General features: G+C 40.4%; 1 protein-coding gene across 5 annotated transcripts in view; it reads left to right on the top strand.

Annotated features, from left to right (window-relative positions):
- grik4 (glutamate receptor, ionotropic, kainate 4) overlaps positions 1 to 25,615 on the top strand; it is a 391,090-nt gene that overhangs the window by 317,419 nt on the left and 48,056 nt on the right. For all 5 annotated transcript variants that reach the window (XM_088078927.1, XM_088078926.1, XM_088078929.1 and 2 more), the window contains one exon: positions 24,358 to 24,465. In XM_088078927.1, the coding sequence (XP_087935053.1) occupies positions 24,358 to 24,465 (108 nt within the window). The remainder of the gene's footprint in view (positions 1 to 24,357; positions 24,466 to 25,615) is intronic.

The raw sequence follows: 25,615 nt of genomic DNA, 5'->3' as shown, positions 1-25,615 counted from the left end.
TTCAGTAGAGAGGTGCAAATACTTTTGAATTTGGTGCTACAAGGGCTGTGGCCTTTACTTTTGCTCAAAAGGTAGAAAACCTGTAACTACCAGAATGCATTGCACTGCACCAGACTAGTAGGTGCTCCTGCTGGTGGGTGACATAATGCAAGATTGGCAGTTTTTCCATAGAAATCAATATAGCAGCTGGCTGGTAACAAACAATCTCAAATAACAATAAAACAATGAGCTAAAATATGTTTCTGACGACATTTTAGCGAAGAAATACGCAACACAGTAACAAATCTTCATTCATGTTTTTGATTTGGGTGTGTTCATAAATCCAAACTGACACTCTACACTAAGATGACGGTGCTGTTCAAAGAAACAGAGCGTTCTGTTTCTACATGAATTAACAAACAGCTAAATTAATCACACATTCACTCCAGTTTTGGCTCTGCTGCACCGTCTCCCCACACAGAGGACCCACAGTATGCTCTTCTGCTCCATGAAAGTTGTGTCCTGAATAACCTAATGGTACAACAGCATTTACAGACCGTCCAATTTGCACCAGGGCGTACTCCTGTTCTCCGAGTGAATTTCTCAGAATGCACCCTTTTTCAGCGTTGCTTAGTTTTACATTTGATCTCAGTTTTCTACATCCTCTGTTTTTACAATTTCCTGTTTATAAATTCTCATAATACAGCCAAACTGTGCATTTAAATATGTTTCTGAAGATATTTTAGGCAACAAAAAGCTAACACAGTAACAAATCATGGTTTCCATTGCACAGCACCGCCTAGTTTTGCAGTTTGGTCTTAGTTTCAGAGAGAGAAAGGGATGGGTTTCTCTCTTGATCAGCCTCTATGCTTTTTGTGTCTGTGGTGACGGGCATACAAAACTGTGCATGCACAAAGTGTAGTCCCATCAACAGCCAAATAATCAGTGGAAATCTGCTGCATGACATTGATTTGAGCTGGTAGAGTAGCAGGGAGACCGTAGCAGTGGAAATATGGAAGGACGTTTACTACAATTCATTTACACATAATATCCAAATTGTGATAATAAAAAGCTGGTTGAAAATCTGCTTCAAGACCCCCTGTGTGGAAATCATTTTATTTGGTAATAATGATACATGCAAAAGCCATCATAACAAAAAACATCTCAGACTGTCTCTCATTGTAAATATTGTCTAAATATTTTAATACAGAGGTGAGAACTCTCTGATGGAGAACTGAAATTCCCTGGACCCCACTTTGGGAACAGGAAACCAGGAGTTTAGGGAGGCAGGTGGAGACAAGAACATTGCTTTAAATTGAAGACTGGCTGGGGAAAATCTGTGTGGGCAAAGTGATTGCCCAATACTGTACCATCCATCAACAACATCTCCAAGTGCTCCAGTGGGGCTGAGCCGTCACCAGCAGTAAAAATCAGTGGCTGATCTCCCAGGTGAAAAATATAGGTTGTTTGTGAAGGATAAAAGGAGGTCAAAGGTAAACATCAACACAAACGTTTCAGACACATAGAACATCTGAGTGATAAAGGTGTGGATAAAGATGAGGAATCTGGCTTTGGTTTGCTTTCATGGTAATAGTCAGATACCCCAAGGTTTCAGAGTATTTATAAAGATAACATCTCTTATATGAGTCACAAAAACAGCTTAAGTTTCCATTTTGTACACTGATGTGTTCTGACAGATTTCACAGTGTGTGATAACTGTGTACTGTGGAATTGAGGGATAAATAAGACCATATTGGTAAACCAAGTGATGGGGAAGAATGCACAAAATAAAGTAAACAAGTAGGTAATGTGTATGGATGAGTTATATAAGTAAAAATGTATTTTCAATTTCTTCTGCCAGCCCTGTTTAAAGAAGTCACAAGTTGTTTCCATGTCAACAAAGTATTAGACACCGTGCAACAGTTCTTTATTGCCTATAATGTTATAAAAAATCAGCATGTACATCACAGTGACAGCCTCAAATCATTTTATTTGTTTTAAGAAAATAAGTAACATGTTTAAAAGTAGGCCTATTATAAGTGGTGGACATTTTATATTATAAGTTTAGCATTCATTATACGGTGTTTAGAGGAAGGTTCTGAGTCCTGAATCATGCTGTACATTAAAACTAAGATCACTTCAGTGCGTTATAAAGACACAGAGAACTGCTCCATTGTATCATAACAGATTATAAATTCTACTTTTCTACAAAAATAATTAATGTCTTATAAACGTTATTGATATGCTGTAGTATGACTTTATGAGTTTTAAGTAACATGACAGCATGGTGTAAGGTAGATGCAATTGCATGATACTGTAATACTGTTATGAGGACGTTTGAGCACTGTTTGCAGACAAATCAAAAGAGAAAAAAAATCACAATGATGAGCAAAGTCATCTTTATTTTCCAAATTTGGAATTCTGGCACGGCAGAAAACATACATTTCATGGTATTGGTCATCTGTTGAATGAAATTTTGCAATATGCTATTCATAATTGTTGAAATGCAAGTTGTGCAACCTTTCCTCAGAGGTGGATAAAAGCCTTAAACTAGGTTTGTGCTGGTTTAGGTTTCTATATAGACTTTCTGTTTTGTTTCTATTTACCTTAAATTTACCTGAGCTCAGATACTCACTTACAGCAACACCCAGCTTCACTCTCTGTTGTACACCTATTCAGAGAGATGGTCCAACATGACCTCACGCTCTTTGCCGTTGGCAATGGTATTTGGTGTGATGGTATGGATGTTTAATTAAAGAAGATGTATGAAGATGTTTGATGAAGATGTATGTTTTGGGAAAATTAAAACTTGACGCAACTTTAACAAATAGTGCATAATCTGTTTAAGTATGAAGCATTGGCAGTGTTAAAGGTATACTATGCTGTTGTTGCTTATTGTTTCCAGTGAAAGTAAAAGCCAACCCCAGATTCATTCTCTTTTGGCATTTCACTTTGCTATATTTGTGTAAATAAAGTCTCAACCTCCCCTGAGCGCTGTGGGGTACACCCCTATAAATACACGCAGCGTCTCTGCCGAAAAAACACACCGCCACAGACTTCTAAAGAGTCGTAAGTGATGATTGAGAGGGATAACTTCTGTATGAGTCTATACATTGATTTGGGGGATCAATGTAAACAATTTAAACTTATAATCTATTATGTCCACCACTTAAAATACTTTATAAACTGTGTAATAAATTGCTATGCATTATTTTTTTTTAAAAAAGCATTTAAATAGTTTTATACATCACCTTTATCGAAGCTCTATAGAGCCTTGTAAAAATGGGTCTTTTTTGCTAAAACACAACTGTTGACAGTCTCAAGTGACTAAGCGTATGTCAAGTGTCAGTGTGGATTTGAGACAAGATCTAGAGCCAGGAGCATCAGGTGCTTCAGGCATGAGGACTGCATGTGTCAGCGCAGACACAAGCTTTATTTTCAGAACCATAAATGTACAGCATGTATGCCACGTTTGATAATATATATATATTCTGACCATCCTTTATTAACTGTCATGTTTCATATTTACATCAGTGCACATTTACTATATGTCAGAAAACAACAGTGAAGACAATGCTGGGCTCTGTGGTTTATTTTTCTCATATGTTTCATAATATATGCACGTGGTTTGTGGCTGTGCTTGCCAGCGCAGTTATGATTATAGTTTTTCTCTGCTTGTGGGGTTTTGTGTCCAGAAGAGATGCTCGTCTATAAACACACAGAGCGACATCTGCTCCTTTTCTTTTGTCCAATTAAACTAGACACAGTCCTCTTTTTCTCGTTGCCTCTGCCTCCTACTCTCTCCCATTCTGTCCAGCTACCTGCTGCATCTCTTATGTGTGTCCTAGTATGAGTAAATGCCACAAACTTTTCTGAATGCCGTCTCCCTTTTACAGCAGCTGATACTATGTACTAGTGTCACACAACTTGCTCTTAAAACCATGTTTTCTCTAAATGCCAGGACTCAGTATTTCTCATTTCATCTTAAGGCCTCATGCTTGATGTAAAGTCATAACTATAATCCCCCAAGTTTATGCTTTTTCATGGCACTGCAGGGAAGTATGCATTGTATTTCCTCTGGAAGTACCTGTCTCTCACCCTGACAGCTGTGTTTTCCCGGCTGCCCTGACTGTTGTGTTTTTTCTGTCAATGCTGCATTATGTATGATGGCTATTAACTTATCCATAATCCAACAAACAGTCACCACTCTGCTGCTGCCGATAGCTATGTTTGTGCTTTCTTATCTACAGCATTTTAAGTAGTTGTTGGTATACTATTATGAGATAGAGACAAGACACAAGCAGTCTGGCAGTGCAGGGAGGAACAACTGTTTTAAACCTCAGTTTTAAAACGTTTGACCCTCTCAGTTAGGATGAAAGAAGGGATTGAGCTCCTGTCTTAGTGTGTGAAAAATCTTACCTACCTGTACAAGAGTCAGACAACAGCCCATCTGCCTGTATTAACCTTGTCTGCGTCTCCGCATGTCCCCTCTTTATACTGGCACTGGGCCAGTCAAGCAGAAGGATAATGCTATCAGGCCTAATGTGATGATTTCAACCAGAAGTATTATAAAGCAACCCTGCCAGTTATGTTAATGGGGAGAGGCAAGGTGTTAGACAGGGGACAGGATGGGGGTGTTGTTTGTTTTGTTGACTAACACCTCCCACATGCTGCTGGGTTGGGGCTGCTTCAGCCAGGCAGACACGAGAGGTGCCAGGGCCTTGGCAGAGATATAGAAAGTGGCTCGCTGCCCACACACACCCACACACACACTCACACACAGTTTAAGCAAAATATTTACAAATTCAACGCATGACAAGTTGACACTTAACGTCTTTTGTTTGGTTAAAATACAGTAATAACATCGTGGTCTGCAATGCCCACACTGTGTCTAACCAGTAAATGCACATTAAAACAAGAGAAAAGAACAGCTTCCATCAACTTTCATCCAACACTCTCAAGAAGGTAATGAGGCAAGCTGTACAGGGCCTCCAACCTCCATTTCTCTACCCCACTTCCACTCGCTTTCCTTAGTCTGTAGCAACCAACGCCCCCTCATCCCGAGCCCTGTGGTTGCGCTATAGATCGCCTCTCATGTGGGACCATCAGCTCCTCAGGGGGCTCAACACTCTACAGCCAATCACTGTCACAAATTGAATTTATCTGGCAGGCAGTTTCACACATTAGAACTGTTTCCTGCTGTTCTGTCTGCTCCACCTTACTCTATTTTGTCTCTCTATCTACCTATATCTGTCTATCTGCCTGTCTAGCATCTTTCTCGCTTAGTTCCTGGTAAATTACTACCTATTACCACCATTTAGGCACCGCTAGTGATTTTCACTATTGACTCATGCATTACTTTCAGGTACATTTCTGTCTTGTGCCTTTTCACACATGCCATGGTAATGCCAAAATAGATTGGTCAGGGTGCGCTCCAGCAGATGGCAGTACTCAAACATTTATGGCTGCCTACAGCCACGCCTAAAGATGTCGCTCATTATTTTCAGGAACATTATTTTTTTTTGTTTTTGTTTGTTTCTTTTTCATAGTGCCAATACTCTTGCAAACACGACTTGCATTCCTTGTTAAGTATCAATTCATCCACGAAAGCATTGGCGTAAATGGTAATCAGTAAACAAGTTGCAGATTGAAATAGCAGAGCGTTGTGATTGGTTCGCTGTCTCCTCGTCTTCCAGCATCTTTTGTCAGACATAACCCTTCACATGCTTGTTCCTGAAATGTTACTCGGTCAAGAGGTGGAATATTGGCATTCAAGACTTTCTGTAAATGTAGATTCCTGCTCCCATTCTCACATGGCTCGCTGCAAGAAATGTTCTGAGCATTTAAGGGAAATGTGTGAGAAAGAGGCTTCTGTCTATTTGTTTACTTGTCTTTCTATTTAGTTACCATTATAGGTTGTTTACTGCATTACTTTATCATTGGAGTTATTGGATATGCTTTGCTTTTGCATATTTAATGCGATCATAAGCCCTGACAGAATAGGAATCGTTTGTTGGACTTGAACGCTAAAGATTTGGGGAAAAAAAAAAAATCCATGATGGGTTTTTTTGTCGTTGTTTGTTTCTTGTTTTTTTTTCCAATAATGTAAAAATGAGTAGCAGTAAGCTTGCACTGGTCCTGTTCCTGCTAGTTCAGCACTCTACAGCAAGGATTTTACTAAAAATTTTAAAAATTATTAGATTATTTAAAAAAAAACAAAAAAAAAAACGATAAAATTCTTGAAATAGTGCAATTTTTTTTTTTTACTTCTGATGTAGAAGGTTTTAATCTAGTCAAACCCTGAAGGATGACTGTAATATTATAACATATCCTGATACAACAGTTCATATAAGATCTGAAAAATAAGCATCCCATTAAATGTGTCATTACGTTTCATACACACTAAACATAAAGTTACATGTCTTAGATTTGGGTAAATAAAGGTACATGGGTTAGGTTTAGGAAAAGATACATGGTTGCACATCGTCACATTATGTACTAAATGTGAAGTTGCTTAGATTACGTTTAGGCAAGTGAAGTTAGATAAGTTAGGCTTAGGAAAAGAGAAATGTTATGGACGTACCTTAAAATAACTGAATATTGCCATTGTGGCTGCTCAAATGTATTGCTAATGCTCTGCATTCAGAACTTAAAATCAGATATCTAGACACTTTTGTTTTTTTATCTTTTGTTTAAATTATTCATCGTTGAGTTATTAAAAAGTGCATTTGACCAAGTGCGGTCTGATGCAAAATTCATCACAGTGAGTATAAGTTGCAATATCATCTGAAATGACCTCTCTAGAGCCCCATAACTATACAAGCATAATACAAAAGTTAAGTTTTAGAATCACTTTAAGCTTGAAAACAATCAATTCAGATGACAGTTCAGTTAGCCGTCCTTATTTTCATGATATGATGTGGCTGCATTACGCAATCATCTTTATTTGTTCAGTTTTGGCAAGCAAAGTAAATTTCCCAGCTGCTCCTGTGCTGGCAGCCAGGTAGGCCAATGATGATGGTGTAAGAAGTTGGCATGGCATTGTCCTTGCTCTGGCCGAAGCACCACTGGCACCTGCAACCAATAACAATCCGCAGAGGAGGAGAGAAAGGCAGGTGGAGGGGGAAAGAGAGGGTGGAAGAGAAATGAGGATGACAGGCGGCAAGTAAATGAGACAGAAAGGGCGTGCGAGAGAAAAATTGAACAGAACAAAAAGAGGCAAAGACGGACCTATAAAACAAGAAAAGGTGAAATATATTTCTGCATATCAAACAACAGCTGGGGCTTTTTTTTTCTTACTGTGCGTGCACTGCTTTAGCTGTCACCACATTGAATACTTTAGGCAACAACAGTGACCTTCACTCCCATTTCTTGTTGGAATGACTAATCATGTTAAAGGAATAGGCTGTAATCCTCCATATCCTTTTGCTACGGCTATTCACAAGCCAGTGTAATGAGCTAGATAAAGGATACTAATACGAAGAACTATCTTGGTTTGTGTGTGCGGATGTGAACGTGTTTCTGAGTGTATATTCTCCAGATGGTGTGAACACCAGGGGTACGCTGTAAAACAGTATAATTCAGAATATATGCAGATGGATAATATAACTCAACCTGTTCCTCTAAATGCTCACACTGCGTTCTCCTCTTCAGGAAATTCAAAAGACGGAGCAGTTGCCAAACTCACAGTCTTGTTGCTAGAATGGATTACAGCATTTTCTGTTTGGGGGATCAAAAGTATTAGAGTCATTTTATTGTGATGCTGTGCTGTGGCAGCTGCAGGACTGCTGACTGATCGATCTGACATCAGTTCACAGTGTGTATGTGCCGTCATGTTCATCTTCACGCATGCTTTTTAAGTTTCTACTTGTGTTTGTCAGTACTTGTGTAAGCACTGATGGGGTCGCTGCCAGCCCCCGCTGTCTGCTTCTTGGCTCAGCACACAGTCGCACACAACTAGCCCACCGCCATCTAAGCATGTTCACCAGAAGCACAAGACTTTTCCAAAACAATCACTCTGCAGCCAAGCACAGCACACACCGTATTGACAGAGTGGTCCAGCCTCCCTGCAGCCCACTGGCCTCCATGGACCAGCCCTCATTTTCTGCATGGAGCTCATTGACGGCAGCATGCTTGTTAATTGGAGGAAGCTGTAAAATGAGTAATTATTGCAGTTTGGGGAAGGCAAGCTGTTGCTTATTACAGCACATGGCTAAGTTGTGTGGGAAAGTGCAGAAGAGAGGGTGCTATGTAAGCTGGCAGCTGCCTCAGTGTATCTCTATTTGTCTGCACATGCTACATGCAAAAGTGTGCATCTCTGTGCATTGCAGGGAGCTGCAATGCGCAGAGATGCACCAGCTCCTGAGAAGAGACTCACTAATTAAGTTTTAAAATGGAGGCACTTCATCACAGTATAGAAACCACCTGAGAGTGAAAAAAAAGAGAAACGACGGAGAAAGAGTGAAATGTTTTGAGTTAAAGGGTCAGTTGGAGAGACTGGAAGAGGCTACAGCACAGCGAGCAGGTTATTAGTAGGTTACTGGAGGACACGCTGTCCGGAAGTGGAAAAGGCCAAAGGCTGATTCCAGCATGACTCAACTCAAATTGGTCTCATTATCAAGTCTACAGGTGCTTTTCAAAATCCGATGCTTTAGAATAGATTTGGCTCTGACATTCTAGCACACGCATAATGTGTTTTTATGAAGCTTGCAAGGTTGATACCAGAGTTCAAACTAAGTTAAATTGCCAGGACTGCAAAACAAAGGTCAAAGACACACAAAGGAATCTGAGGCATTTTTTTAGGGACTGAGACTTACCATCGTCATGATATTTTGATGGCATCTATTGGTTTGTTTCTGAAACCTTGCGTTTGGCATTTTGGCCATCCACATCTTGCATATTTGGATCCAGAGGAGATCATATTTGGACCGCAGGGTGAGGCTGTGGAGGGGCAATTGATGGATCTGACTCAGAACCATGAACTTCAAAAATACTGGAGATAGCTACTGTGACACTCCACATTGATTTGTGGACTTTGAAGCCTCGAGTCTGGCATTTCAGCTGTCGCCATCTTGGTTTTTGACAGCCAGAAGTGTGCATATTTAGATGAGAGAGTGGGGTTGTGGAGGAGGGAGGGGTGGATTTTATTGAAAAGCCGAGAACACTATTGGCGGAGAGCCTGTACCTCATGGCAGCCAAACTTAATTGTGCATGACTTCAAGCCTTAATAAATTGGTAAAGGGGGATTATGTAGAAATTCACTCCTTGTACAGTCATGAAAATTTAAATTAACTATCAAGACTAAAACCATTTTTTTGTACCAGGCTGCAAACATGTTCATTTCTGCTGAAACGTAAGGCATTTTAACACAGGGCTCTAATGGGTTTGATCAACCTGTTCTCATTCTGAAGTCATCAAATACCACTGCTTTGTCAGTGATACCCCATAAGATACCAAACCAAAAACCACCTTTCGCCATGCAGATGGGTGGCATCAGTTAATAATACGGCTGCAGAAAACCTGTCATGGCTGTATGACATGCCCCAGGACAGTGTCACATTGAAACGCTGCTGGTAACGATGTAATTTAGGCAGGTAGAAGGTTGCTATCAGGCAGTTGGGACGGAGAAGTGGTGGATGGATCCAATTAGCCACGGACTTTCACCCAGGAGCCCGGTGTTCGCTTCCCGTATGAGTGTAGAACCAAAATTATGTTTTTTTTCTTAACCTAACCACATGCTTTTTTGACATCCCAGTGTTGGTTGCAGCATTCCAGAGATGCAGGAGGATAATTAGAGTGTAATATGTAGGCGACACTTTGGCACTTATACATTGGCTTCCCTGATGGTGCGACTTGATGTAACTGAAGCTGTTGTTTGTTTTATCCATCCATCCATCCATTGTCATCGGCTTAACCAAGGCTTAGTCATGGGGGCAGCAGATTGAGCAAAGCACTCCAGATGTCCCTCTCCTCAGCAACACTTTCCAGCTCCTCCTTGGGGAACCCAAGTCGTTCCCAGGCCAGATAAGATATGTAATCCCCCCAGTGTGTTCTGGGTCTGCGCCGGGTTCCTACCAGTTAGACGTGCCCAGAACACCTCTAGCGAGAGGTGTCCGGGAAACATTCTTATCAGATGCCTGAACCACGTCAACTGGCCCCTTTCTACTCGAGGAGCAGTGGCTCTACTCTGAGCTCCTCCTGCATATTTGAGCTCTTCACCCTATCTCTAAGGCTGAGCCCAGACACCCTCTGCAGGAATCTCATTTTAGCCGCTTGTATCCACAATCTCATTCTTCCGGTCACTACCCAAAGCTCATGACCATAGCTGAGGGTCGGAGCACAGATGGACTGGTAAATCGAGAGGTTTGCCTTCTGGCTCAGCTCCTTCTTCACCACAACACTCCGACCCAACTCCCGCATCGCTGCAGATGCTGCACCAAGCCGCCTGTTCATCTCACGATCCATTCTACCCTCCCTCGTGAACAAGACCCTGAGATACTTGAACTCCTTTGCTTGGGGCAGCAACTCCCTCCCCACCCAGAGGGGGCAATCCATTGTTTTTGGTTTTCATTTTGTTTTATGCCTTCTTTAAATTCTGCTTCCCTGATCTGAAAACTGTAATCCCATCAACATAACGTGAAGACATGGGGTTTTTTTCCCATCGAGTTCTGTTTTTCCATTACTTCCACTGAAGTAATAGAAATCCCTCCCTAGGCGAATGCGCAAGCTGTCCAAACAACCTCTGGCAGATTTACTGAAATTGAAAGCAAGTGTCCCAACTCATTCCTTTTTATCAGGGTAGATTACATTTGCTGCAGCATTAAGAATGAATTGCCTAAATACAAAGAACTGATTATGTTTCTAGCTCAGGTAGAGAATGCTCTAGCCATGTTCGCCACCACAATCAAATTCATTTTGATTATTGTGCCTCATTTCCCTTTCACATCTATTCAGCAGCAGCAGCAGCCACGGCTCAAACCGTTTGTTCATCTGATGTAAATAAACAGCATCTTTGGCTGCAGTACACTTTCTTTAACCTTGGATATTGATTTTTTAGTGGTCTCTTCCTCCCATGTTTTAATCCTATGTCCTCATTTGTGTGCGTTTGTCCCCATAGTGAATCTTTGTGCAGAGACCATCAATAAACTGTTAAATCCTCCGGACATGCCCTAGTACACCCTTTCCAATTCCCTAAATTATCATTTGAGCATTTACAGCCAGATTGCTCTTTTTAATAAACTTTAGTCCCCAGGTGTCCTTGTGTCAAGGTCTTCAGAGGTAGAGCTGAGGAACAGAGGTGGCGTCGTAAGAGGAGACCCTTTTTATACCCATCTGCTTCCTCATGTCTGAGGGAACGCTGAGTGCCTGGAATATTTTAGACACACACACAGACACTCTCGGACACACACACACTGCATGGGCACCACTCCAATTTGCAAGAAATGATTTGAGTTGTGTTATTTACACAAGACTTCTTCCAGTTAAAGGGTGAATGTGCTCGTTCAATTTCTCTCTCTTTTGGATTGGATTTATTTATTTCCCGTCAGTGCTGCTCCTGTGTTTATTACGGCAATCTGCTTTTTCCTTCCCCCTCCCCCCCTTTTTTTTTGCTCCCACACCGTCTCTGAGAATACTATTACTCTAGCTGCCCCCTCTGCTGCGGATGCAGATGCACTCAATTCAATTTCTCTCCTCTGCTGCAATGTGAGGGATGGAGGGAGGGAAGATGCAGGTACAGCGAGGTAGTGGGGGAAAAAAAACAGGAAAACGTAAAGGGGTGAGAGGTGCAGGGTGGTGCACAGCAGGCTGACAGATTTAAGACTGCCTCCACCCTTTTTTCTTGCCTTGAAGGACATTATCATAGGCGCCCGGTGCAGCTCAGCACACCACGACGTAGCTTGGATCTCTTTCTCTGCCTCAGGCTCCAGCAGAGATGAGTACATCTTAACCAGGTCTGATAGACGTACAGGGTCTAACATGCAGGAACTGGTGCCGGAGCTACTGCCACTGAGGTCAGAGTTATTTTAAAGACCAAGGCGGCCCCTGTGATCTCCTCCAACTGAGCAGTTGAAAACATATTACAATCTTTGACTCAACTGCTGTGTTTTTGTGGACCCTAATGTTCCACTAACAATCAGAAGAATAGTCCAGTGAAAATACCAATGAGTTTTGTAAACCTTTTTATTAGTAGCACTTAATAACCATGTCAATACTTGATCCAATTGCTGGACCTCTCTGGTTGAATAAATATATTCTCTCGTGTCTCATGTTTGCCCTATGTGGGGGTAACATTAGACTACATATAGGGTACATTCTCCACACAAAATATGCCATAACACTTTTCTTGACTGATTTTGACAGAGACTTGTTCATAAATTAAAAAATATTTACCAGTTCTACATCCTTTTGTGAGTGCTCTGATTAATACATGTATTATTTTGATTTTGAAACAATCATCTGTTGCTACCAGCAGCCTGTATATGAGATGTTTAGTTAACAGCGGTAAATTGTAGTGTTTACTGAGGTATTGAGGGGCCATTTGTAATTTGTAGTCACAGACAATAATCTCTGTTATGGTTATGTTTGTAACTATCACCAGAGGCTGCAAAATACATAAGTCACGATACAATATTGTGGTTTTAAATGTGTCAAGATATGCTGCATATTGCAATAACATATATTGCAATTTATTACTTTTTTTTCATGTCCCCAAAGTAAAGCTTTGTCTGTTTTATCTAATGAGATCAATTTTTCAGTCTGTTCATCTCACTTCAGTCATTTTCGTTGCAGCAAATCGTATCAAGTGGACTGACAAATAAACAGTTGATTCCGTTCTTATAGTATGCCACAAAAAGTTTGATTTGTATTTGTAATATTAATAATCTATATAACACAAAAATATATTCTTGGCATTTGTGCATTGATATCATATTGCCATACAAAAATATTATGATACTACACTGTATCATTTTTTTTCCTACCCATGTTAGTCACTACTAAATTGTATTATCAGGCAGAACCACTTCTTCTCTTTCTCCACTTTATTAAATAAAATGAATTTCATTTTTTCAGTGGAGTTTGAAAACAAACCTCTCTCCTCTTCATCCAGTATATTTCTAGCAAAAATCAGACACTTTACATCAAGTTGAACTACTTTGCTCCAGTTAAAAAAGTTATTTTCTGACTAAATGCTTAAGGGCATATAAAACATGTCATGGGATCATTTATTTAGCATCTCTGTGAACAGTTTAGTTTAGTTTAGGCTACTTTACTTGACTTAACTTTATTTTAGTTTAGTTTAGTTGGAGTCTCTAATAAGAATTGCTTCAAGCAGACTGAAGAAATAATGCCCATGTAATGTGTGTGGAGAGCCAGACAGACAGACAGAGAGAGGGAGAGTCTTTATTAGAGGGAGGGTAAGTCGGTGACTGTGTTACAGCTGTTTAATTGCAAACAATAATTACAGCAAGTTTCACATTGCAGAAGGTGGCAGTTTTAATCAGATGTAAAGTTGCTCCAGATGGCCTCCTAAAACAAGGTGTTCAGGTGTTATACATAAATTTGCCATGAATCATTTTATATGTGTCTTTATCGGGGTCCGGATTTAATAGTGGCTCATGACAAAATTGGCCTGGAAAATTCATAAAATTTCAGTGAAGTTTAAAATGTGTGAGAAAAAAACCCTCATAATTGTCAACAAAGGAAGTATACAATATTGCTTATCTGGGGACAAAGAGTAGAATGGAAAACTGCTATTTGCCAGCAGGGGAGAAGAAATAGTAGTGATATAAATCCAGTGTTTATGTGCCAGCATGCAATGCAGCTGTGTTATTACACTGTTAAATAAAATTGTCCCCGAAAAGTTGCACAGCATCTCTGAGGATCAGATCAAGGGACTGTAGAGCCTGCTGGAAAAAAGATTTCTCTTCCCTGGCTCTCAATATGATATTTTCATTTATTCAGTGTTTTATCTATTGTTATCCACATCCTGCTAACAATATTCAAAAGCTCATCAGGACTGAGCGTTCCAGTATGATATCTCATGTATCAGAGATGATATGCGTGTTTGAGTTTTCATGTTTATATGCATGTGTAGTTCATGTTTCCAGCCACTGGAATGGCAGTGCGTCAGACTACATTAACTTCTGAGGATCATCCATTAAACACAGTTTCTCTTTCACCTTGTTTACGCGCCAACTTTCCTCCCCCCACTTCTGCTCATTTCGTTGTGAAGGTGCTTTGCGCTTTTCCAGCTGCGAACTTAAGACTTTGGAATCATCCGCCTGGAAGCTCGAATTAAAAGTGTGAATTCAGTATCATCTTTGTTATCACTTCCCCAAGCAACCTTTTGCATTCTCGCTTCAGTTTTTTTATGTTCAGTCCTCCCTGGGGTATCTCCTTCTTTTAAGTTGCTTTAATCTCTCTGCTGTTACTGATGCTCTATGTTTGGCGTACACTTATTTTATTTTTAACATCATATCACCATGTAAAACGTGTTTAGAGAAAGTGTTCTGGTGCAGGAAACTGTTCTACAAAGTTCAGTTACAGGCCACATGCCCTCTCACTAATGTCAGTAATGTTCAGTTGCAAAGCAGTGGATCAGTTTATGAGCGGCTTTATCTCCTCCAGTTTATTGCACACAAAGCTGTCTCTGTTATGAGTTAAATGTCCTTAGTGCTGCAGACAGTCCTGGAGGTCAGAGAAGCTATGAATTTTGAGAAGAAACAACATGTCTGCTAGCAAAAGACTCAAGTCACTTTGATGAGATTTCCTCTCATTACAGTTTCATTTAATTTACTCGAATTCGGATGAATACTAATCACAAGTGATAAATGTAATTTAATGTATTGCTTTTGAAGTGTGATTAGAATGTCTGCCCTAAGATGAACGGGTGTGATACTGAATATAAAACCTTGTGTAACATGTGCATGCGTATACTGTTTAAGCTTAACACTATCTGACTTCTCTCAGACTCACACACACACATACACACACACACTCACACAGTCATCTCCAGCAGGGATGTAACAGTGGTGAGACTGTGTCAGCTGCACGAAACAGCTGTTGATTTAAATGTGTGGGACTGGGGGAAAGCTGGGCAGGGGTGCTTACAAATAATATTAGTCGTCTTTTGACATACTCTCCCTCAAGACCTCTCTGCGTCTTGCTTTTTTCCTCCCATCTTGTCCAAAATTCTCTCAAAACCTTGAAGGAAATCTGAAGCTGGTCAAAGACAAGGTGTGATGCAACTGCCTCCTCCTGAGTGTATACAAAACACATCAGTGTTTCACATATAAGAGGCAACGTGAGGCTGTCAGACACACATCTTATGGCACCAGTCAAATCAAAGCATATTTGCAAGCAATACCTTTGCATGAGATCAAACGAGAAAATTAATGCAATCCTCCTGAATCATCATCAATCTGCTCAAACTTATCTTCTCGGTGCTGAGTCTGAGATGACATATTGAAATTCATATTGAATTTGTCGAAGCACAGACTCACATCACTAGTCTACACACACCGGCATCCTCTGTGTGTCTCGCGTTCTCTCCTTTGTTTGGTCTCTCAGAGACGTACAGCAGTCCCCTTTCCTCTTTTGTTTTTCTCAGTTTGCACTTTGCAGGCTGGAGATGGGGAATAGATCAAAAGCAGAATGGATGAGCTGTTTTGCAAGATCCCCCAGTCTTAACGGATTTCAAGGCTGGGTGAGACTGTGTATGGGTTGCTTGGCTGGTAGTGCACGCGCGCGCCAGTGTTTGAGTGTGTGTATGTGTGTAATATGCATGTACATGCAAATTTATGTGTATGTGCCTGAGTGCCTCTGTGCCTGTGTGCCTGCAAGTTTGCCTCCGTGTCTCTGTTTTTATCAGTGTGCACAGTGCACCCTTGAAATCCAACCAAGGCTCTCGATATATAATGTAGCTTCAGAGCAACCGTAGATGCATTGTAACCTTATAGTTTTATTTGTTCTCTAGGCTGAGTGCACACTGGTTCATACTCGCACACTGTCCTCCCGGCAGTCTTGTTAAGTTGTTTGAATGGTTCCCATTTGACATCATGTTCTGTGATCATTGTTTTATTATTATTTTACAACTTAACAAGGTTCACAAACAACTTACATTTGATCTACCGCACACACTGTACAGTTTTTCTTTTTACATTAGCTGGCCTCAAACATGCAGTGAAGTCAAAGTAACTTTTCAAACTTCAGCAAATAGGCACAATGCTACTGTCAAGCAAAAAGTCATTCCTGACCCCACTCACCAACTGTGTCGCCAGAAAAATGTTGCCCATGTACATTTCTGCAAACCATGGATACGCTATATTTTGCATGTTATCAGGTAGCAGATACATTGACATTTTACATTTTAGCACCGTTGTGATTAACCTGTGGTCAAACACAAAAACAACATGGTTTTGCTTAGGTAAAGATAACTTTTTGGCTTAAAATACTCCATTTTGGGGACATAATTTTGACAGGAAAAATGGTGATGTCATGCCTCTATCCCAACCTTTTTGCCCCTAAATATTGCTCTGCCTGCCAAAAAAGCCACAGGAAACACAGTGGCAGATCCCTAAAAAACACATCCCCATTTTGGGGCTGAAAAACCACCAGAGAAGAGCGACAATTAGCAAAAAAAATCACCCACAGTTGGGGACTAAAAAGCCACCAGAAACAGAGAAATGAATCATTAAAAACACAACCAGTTATGTTGTTTGTTGGTGTCAAACATTGGTCTGCAGCTTGGCAGGCATCTCTCGCCAGAGTTTTATGCCAATCCCCATCCCCTCCACCTCTAGATGACGGTCGTCTTACATATTACATCAATTTATAAACGCTAATATGAACTATGAGAAATGTACAAATGTAACTTATTTGTGGTTTGCACAAACGTATAATAACAACATTTTCTTCTGGCAACTGGGCTGAACTTATGATATCCCCATCTCAGAAGACCCCAAGTAAACATCTGATCTTTATGAACACAACCTCACAGAATCAAACAGTGTGGTGATGTCCAGTCATTTTTTGGCAGATGTAAATGTCATCATCTCAGTCATCACCCTAAATATTTTAGCACTTCATATCACTTTTCTCCAGATTACACTTTTAGATGAGTGGAGAGCTGGAATGGTTATCACAAATCCCAAATTTTCCTCAAGGGGCTTTAAAATCTTGCAGCATTCTCCATCCTTAGACTCTGAATTCAGATAAAGAAAAACATCTCTGAAAAAAAGGATCAGAATTTCTGAGGTATAATGAGCGAGTTGGTACTGGAACACACCCTGAAAGGTCTTGCTCTTTCCCCAGTGTTTAGAGTGGGTCTCCACTAACATGGTCACTAGAGATGAAGACATTTGGACAGTCAGTAGTGAGCGGGGACTGTGGCTGCGAGGGCATCCATTGTGTGCTGTTTGCTCTACAGGGGATTGAGCACTTGGAGAACATGCAGCGCTGCTTTGAAGATTCGCTCTGACAGCCGAAAGACCGTCTCTTCAACCCGGAGTTTGAGTCTCATTACGGGGATTGAACAAGCAGAGCCATTATTCACCATAATGCCAAATAATGAGTGAGCAGACTAGCTTTGGAATGAATTACCCATCTAAAATAAGGACAAAGCATTTGTGTGTGTGCTCAGAAGTAACAAACCATGGTACACATCACGACTTAGACTTACAAAACAATACTTTTTAAAAGTGTCACCAGGTCAACTTTTTCCACGCTTGCTTTCCCCCACAGCAGGGATGAGAGACTTCTTGACCAGCAGGAAACAGTAGCAAAAATATTGCAATAACACCACAAGTCTGTGGCTCTTTTTACTTCAATCAGTTCCAGAGTCACGACTGTGCTTTCCCCAATCCTCTCTTTACTGTATGGCAGTGCCAACCACCTACACCACCACCTGTGTCTGTCTAGCCCCTGAAGTTTGCCTACGGCGCCACCCTGATTAGTCTCATTCCTGTTGGTGATGAGTCATACCAGAGAGAGCTTCTGCACAAAGAGAGCCCATTTTACCCACTCACTATTCCATAGAGAAAACACGCACAACAGTCACACACAAACACACACTAATACAGTGCCTTTGCTCATCATTTGAACAGTGTGATCATTCTGAGGCAGAGAAGGTGCGCTCGAAATATACAACCGTCCTCTGTTTAGTTTTAACCAGGTGTAGCTGCTGATTCAACCGGTGGTAATGTCCGCTGATGGGGAGAAACTGCATCTACTTCAGCATATTTTTGTCAAGCCGAGATAGCATAATGTTGTAATAATAGCAATAAAACTCCATCCTCAGAGGCTCAGTAGGGACATTATGCTCATGCAGACACAAACAGACATGCACACATGCAAGCCATGGTGGAATATAGCAAATTACCAAAGTACTTAAGTATGAATTTGAGGTACTTGTACTTTAATTTGAGTGTCTTCTTCTCATGTTACTTTATACTTTAACTCCACTACATTTCAGAGGGAAATATTAGACTTTTTACTTCACTACATTTATCTGAATGTTTTTACTACTGTAAAAATTAAAATTATTGCATTAAAAAACACAAGATGAGTTCATAAAATATTATTTTTTGTTATAAATTAAATCACCAAACTGTTTATACAAGTATACAGCTGCAATGATTAGTTGTTTGATCAATCAGTCCCTTCCAAAAAAAGATTACTTGATCACTTTAATTAACTTTTAAGTTATTTTCTTTGATTTCTTTTAATAATTTTGAGTTTTGGGTGTGATTTTTTTACCCTATTTTTCATGAGTTTGAGGTTTTTAGGTGGATTTCTTTTTCTTTTTTTAATTTTTTAAATTTTTTTTAAGATTGGGGTGTTTTTTCTCTGTTTTTTAAAAAAGAATTGAGTTTTAGGGTGTTTTTTTTAATCTATTTTTTATTATTTTGATTTTTTAGGGGGTGATTTCTTAAAATAATTTAAGTTTGGGGTGTTTTTTCTCCCTTTTAAAAAATATTTTGGGTTGTGGGGTGGTTTTTTAAAATATTTTTTAGGTTTTGGGGTTTTTTTTTTTTAGATTTGTCTGCATTGGGAACTTAAAATATTTTAAGTACATTCCACCAATTATACTTAATTAAACTTAAGTAACATCTATAATGCAGGAGTTTTCTTGTACCAGGGTAATTTTGCAGGGTAGTTTTAGTTACTTAAATTACTTAAATAAATGATCTGAATACTTCCATACTTCCATCACTGCATGCAAGCCAGGGACACACACAGACACACACAAACACACACACACACACACGTTTCTGACTCAGACTCATTTGCACCGCTGTGACACCTGAATGCTTCAGCCTCGGTGTAAGTGGGCTGTATGACATTATGCTTGATAATGGTAGCTATTGCTTCTCTCATATATGATGGATGCATCTGTCACTGCACAGTCTCGCCACACCCTATTGGATACGGCATTTTTCTGACAGGAAAATCAGCCAATCCTGACGCTTCACTGAACAGCCTCCCTAATCTTTTCCTCGTGCTGTAATTTCAGGTTGCAGAATGAACCCTGGGTAATCCCTCACAGGGGTACGTCGTTCCACTTGTTGTCACTATACCCCACCCCCCCCGCCTGTCTCTCTTTTCCCTCATTCTCTAGCTCTTCCTCTTTATTTTGCTCCCTCTCTCTCTGTCTTCTCTGTCTCTCAGTTGCTGTCTCTTTCTCTTGTTCTTCCCACCTTATGTTCTGGCTCCCTAGCTGGCTGCTCCTCATATTTTCTCATTGATTTTCTTTCTGTTCGCCAGCCTCACCACCCCTACTCAGTAAGTGATTGACATTCCTCTGCATCTTTCCATTTCTTTTTCCCTTTTGCTCCTCTCTTATTCCCTTCTCTCTTATTATACCTTCCCCCTGCCTCCCTGTATCTCAGTAAAATAAATAGTGCACCATGCTCGTCAACAGTCTGAACTTTGAATTTCCTAGATTCAGAAGCTGTACTGCACAGTAGTTATTTGCTGTAATTGCAGTGTAAATATCAAATTAATGACACTGCAAATGAGAAACACCAAGTTACAACTATTTATATTGTTCCGCACAAACACAATCTGGTATATGCAGCTTCTTCCCTCAATGATAAAAGCTTATGAGTCCAATAGATTCTCGGGTTGTGCTGCATGTATAATGAGGTTTTATGCAATGGTTTAACACTGTTGCCTCACCAGGATTAATGCGACGGTTGGGGTTCCCTTTACTTTAGAGTTTGCAAAACCTACAAAATTATTACAAAATGAGCTATAAGGGAAAATGACGTGTAGGATTACTGATGTTCTTCCCTGGCCGTCAGATTAATGGCATCTGTGTTGCACTCTGATTAATATTTCATCAGTGTAATTAGTTGTGCATTGGTGTCTCACCAACTTTTAGACACTGTTGTCATCCTTTTATCCTATTTGTGCTATATAATGAGCAGCCTCCCATTTTCATTGCATAAATCAATAACAAAACATGTAATTTATCGCATAAAGTCATACAAAGAATAATTACACCGTTAAAGGTTTTCAGTCGGTTTGATAAATTTCATGGTGTGTTTGCTCCCAAACGTGCTTTCCTGCTTACATTAGCTGATGTATACATCTTCCTTCCTGTTAGTCAGAGTGACTCACAGCTCTATTTTCTCCCCCTCGTAGCTCAAAGAGAGTTGATGGCACGGCCACCAAAGGGCCAGTTCCTCCCCCGCCAGCATATGCTCCTCTCCCTTCCTGCTCACAGCTCCCTCATCTCCCTCTTCCCTCTCCACCTCCTGTTCCTGGGCAGGAGTCAACGGTGCCACCCCCATCCTATTACCCTCTCAGTCACCCTCATGCTCAGACCTCTGGTAGCACCTGCTGAGCCCAGCCAAGCCGCAGATGCCCACCTCTCACCACCTTCACAGGCGCCTCCACAACTGATTGTGTACGCTGATTGCTGTGCACCATGTTTCCGGGGTCCATTTTTGGCCGTGCCTCAGTATGTTCGCATTTTGTCCCTCTCTGTTTCTCGAGGCCGTCATCAGCAGAGTGTGGAGTGTGTTGTGCGAGAGGGGGGGGGGGCGGTGTTGGGTAGTCTATTTGTGTGAGCAAGGTGCTGTTTCTCCCAACAAGTACACCAGAGGAAATGGGAGGCAAGATCTTTTTGATCATACACTCTCAAAGGAAATCTTTGATTCTAGGAGCTCTCTTTTCTTGCTTTTTTTCTTTTTATATATCTCACATCAGAATGCATCATCAGTGTTAGGAGGGTGGTTAAGCGACTTCCAAAATGCAGGCACTGATCAACATGAATGGGTTGTAATCTCTTGAGAATTTTGGCAATTTAGCCTTGAAACAAACTATGACCAAGCTGGGAGAGCTTTGTTTACCGTAGCCTCTTTTTTTTCCATATCAAACACTTATCCTCCCACAGTTCATCCTATTCCCAAAGGTTTTCCAGCATGTGATCAAAGAACTGATTCCCGTGACATGGACTGAAACACACCAACAGTGTATCAGGGCAAAATGAGACACTGTATTTTCTCATTTACTCCTCCTATATAATATTCATAATTGAGGGAGGTTGATTATTATGATAAGGGATATTATTTCTCCGCATGTCGTCAAGAGAGGGTTGGCAATGTTTACATAATGAGGTAGATTACAGACTTTGAATGTAAATGACCAAAAACAGAGCGTTTTGGATTGTCATTTTTGTGTTTTTCAATGAGCCTCACAGGTTGTTACTGGTTGGAATATTTGATGAAAGCGCTGAAATTGCTCACTTATTTCCATTTCAACAAGACACTATAATCTCAGCAAGAGCGCAGTAGGCAGGATGACCTCGAGTTCTTCAAATATTCCTCATATATTAAAATCTAAACAGGAGATAAGTTGCGCAAACTAATAAAAAGATACATTTTGCATATGATCTTGATTTGTCTTGAGGTTATCTCTTGTGCCTACACATAAAGTGACTGCTCTGTTTGTTACTGACATTGAAATTGCGTGTTTCTGCCTCAGCCGCATAAATGTGCTTATAAAGCCACCGTGATGAGGAAAGTAAAATTGTTTTGCTGATAGTTAGGCCACCAGAGTCACAGAACTCTTACCATATAATCACCAGCAAAGAGGGAAAGAGATTTTGAAGGGGAATAATAAAGATCTCACACAGCACAGGTGAACTATAGTCACATGAAAACCAGCCCAGTCACCAGAGGAACATTTTGGCATTGTACATTTTTGCAAACCACTGATACATTACATTTGTGTGTTTCATACGTGTCATATCAATGTTATGAGAGTGGTAAAGTATATGTGATTACATGTATATAAGCTGACTTTGTCATTCAGAGGTGAAAGGGATGGTTGATGGTTTGAGACATAGGCAAGACAACTGCGAATCTGCAGACCCTGTTCAAGACCAACAAACAACAAAACCAGTTGTTTTTTAGAAAGGTGCGTGCGTTCTTGCTGAGATTATAGTGTCTTGTTGAAATGGAAATAAGTGAGCAATTTCAGCGCGTTTCTAGCAGTCACAGCACCAAAATCGGTTGCTGCTTTTGCAGCCCTGATTGTGGCACCAAAGTTGGGTATTTCAAGCCAAAACGTGATCTTTTCCTCACCATAACCAAGTGTTTTTTGTGCTTAAACATAAACACGCGTTAAAGCCATAGTTGGTAACTTAAATGAAGATATCCTTGTGTCATATATGCCAAAACTGTTAATACATTCTGAAGGTACATGAGACAGCCATGTCCCTCCTGCTCCTCCTGCTGCCTTTAATGGCATTTGCTAGAATCAGACTGCAGGACAGTCAGCAACAACCAAACTGAGCCGAGGAGTCTCTAATGCAGCTGTCAGTCCCTGATCGTAAACAGCAGGCAAACTGTCAAACGAGGCAGTGCTGATTGAATATGAATCAAAAGTCTTTTACTGCATAGCCTGTTTCTCATCTCAGATGTATTTTAGTGCACTGTAAGCTGTAAAATGAGTACATTGGTCCGGCTGGTGGGTGGTGCTTGGTACTCTTATCCAACAAGGTGGCTGGGTCATAAAATTGTACAAAAAATTCACAAAAGCATGCTCATCCAGACAACAAAAAACTCGGTGCTGGACAAGAGATAATACAAGAGAAGTCTGCACACTTGATTATGCTCCCATAAATATTTGGAACAATTACCACTTCTGTGACGTTTCGAGCTACATGAAGAAGAGCATGTAGCTCAAATCGTCACTTGGTGGTAAATGTGTGAAATATTCATGGGAGCACAATCTGGTGTGCAGACTTTGTTTTTTCTTCTCCTGGGTCAGAAACTTTGTCATTTTACAGCTAAAGAATAAACTAAAATATGTCTCTGAAAACAGATTTAGATGAGAAATTGACAATGCAGTCGCAGAATCTTGATTTAATCAGTGCTGCTTAGTTCAACAGTTTGACCGCAGTTCACAAGCTGTGATTGACATGATTGACAGCTGCGTTAGAGACTCCTCAGCTCATTTAGTGCTGTGCTAACATAGTTTCAAAAAATCTGAATAAAAGTTATTTTTTACTAAAAGTAAACTACTATAGCTTTGAGCACAGTATTGTTGAAATGTTACGTTTCAACATAGCCGCTACATTATCATGTACAAATGTTACAGCAGAAAAGTACAGTGCCAACATTTATTCTGGCAATTGGGTTAGAAAACACTCCGTTTTACTGTTCGACTTTGCATTTTTCACTTTATCCAGTACTTGCAGAGATTTTAATAAGCTCCAGGGTTGCAGAAAAGGAGCCGTGTAAATCTTTCAAGGTCAGAGCACACAAATCACGAAGGTTTTTTCTCCCTGTCAATGCCATTATGGCAAAATGGAGGTGAAAAAGATGAATGTTTACCTGAAAATAGCAAGAGGCAAAGTGGATTTACAAAATGCCCATGTCTGCAGAGGGCGTTGTCATGGTTTTGGGAATTGACAAACTTAGGTCGAGTAAATAAGTGAATGAAACAGGAGATAGCAGAGACAGATTGAAAGGGGATGGGAGGAAAGACACCATGTGAGGTGGTAATGAAAATGAGAATGTGGCTCTGCGCCACAGGATTTGCCAGTAATTGGTTTAATGAATGCATTCTGTTGCCTCTGATTGAACACATGCCCCGCGTTCGCTCCTCAAGGAGCCACACACATGTTGTCTTTGTTTCCCCCTGCAGGCTCTCTAACTCCTGCTATCACCTTGTCTCATAACATGGTGATCTGTCCACTGCTTCCACTGTCTCACGGTCTTTTGTGAAGGTCATACTGTTGTCTTTTAGAGAGGAGGGAGGCAATTAAGTACAGATTGTTTCTAGTGGCCTTTTCCAGCTGATGGTCTTAGTGACTGATCTGTGTGTGTGTGTGTGTGTGTGTGTGTGTGTGTGCTCTCTTTGCAGATTGGCCTGTGGCACTCTGAAGATGGACTGTCCATGGAGAGAAAGCTTCCATCAATCAATGTGACAGACACCCTCTTCAACACGACTCTCACCATCACAACAATATTAGTAAGTACCACTGTAAACACACCGATACGCTCACACCAACAGCGGTCCGTGTCATTTTATTAGCTCAGCTCCTCGGCTGATCTACATGTGGCCGACATTCTGGTGGTTGACAGACAATTACCATATCAAAAGCCCATTTTGTATTTTCAGATCCAAACTCAGTCCTCATGGGATCAGAGGAACCGCTGCTGTGCGATTGTTTTGCCCTGAGTACTTCAGATGAGGCTACATCACAGTGCATCAGCAGGAGCTAATAATTCACCATGTCAGCCATTCTCAGCCTCCGTTGTAAATATAGATCCTGTGAGTGCTGCTTCTCACTACCCTCACTCCTGTTACAAGGGACACCGTTTTAAGGCAAATTCTTTAATCGCCTTATTAATGATCAACAATCTGTGACTCCGTGCAAGCTTATGAAATATGAAATACATGCTTTTCTTCATTAAAGGCTTTATATAAACAGCTGACATTTCAACACAATTAAATGAACACAAGTAAAAGATTTATATAAGTAAAAAAAAAAACAACAATACTGTCACTCAAAATTGCTGCTCCGACTAACTAAATCTAAACAAGAAAACTTAATAACTCTGCATGATTTATATGCTTTGTTGGAGGAAAAATTAGATGGCACCAAACATGCAGGGCACCTAAAACATCTAATTCTTATATTAATGAAAAGTGCGTAAGAGCTTCAGTATGTATGTAAGTTTTAACGCAGAAAAGTTCAAAGCTGTTCTGAATGGCCACAAAAAGTGGACAATCTGTCATAACCTCCTGCTGGCTGCCGCTCACTGCCTCCCCAATCTCTCTCCAAGAAGTCTGTTCCTTTGCATGTTTTTTGTGGTCTCAGCACATTGATTCATAAAGACAGCATTGGGATAATAGAGAACACTTTTGGACATTGCAAGAATCAAATAGAGCTTGAGAGAGATGTTTTTAAGTATTGCATACTTTTTAGGCAAGGCAGGCAGCTTTATTTGTATAGCACATTTCATACAACACGGCAATTGAAAGTGCTTTACAGAGCAAATCAATCGAATGCATAATAAAGGATACAGATTTATATTAAAAGATTAAAGACATAAAATTAATTACTGAATGATTTACAGTTTTTCTGTAAAAAGAGCATCGGTGCAGACAAGAGTTG

Source organism: Plectropomus leopardus, chromosome 6 (genome assembly GCF_026936395.1).
Source record: "Plectropomus leopardus strain MGB_pleo_1.0 chromosome 6, ASM2693639v1, whole genome shotgun sequence".
Lineage (NCBI taxonomy): Eukaryota > Metazoa > Chordata > Actinopteri > Perciformes > Serranidae > Plectropomus > Plectropomus leopardus.
Note: the sequence above shows the minus strand (reverse complement) of the source record. Positions and strands in the feature narration are given on the sequence as shown.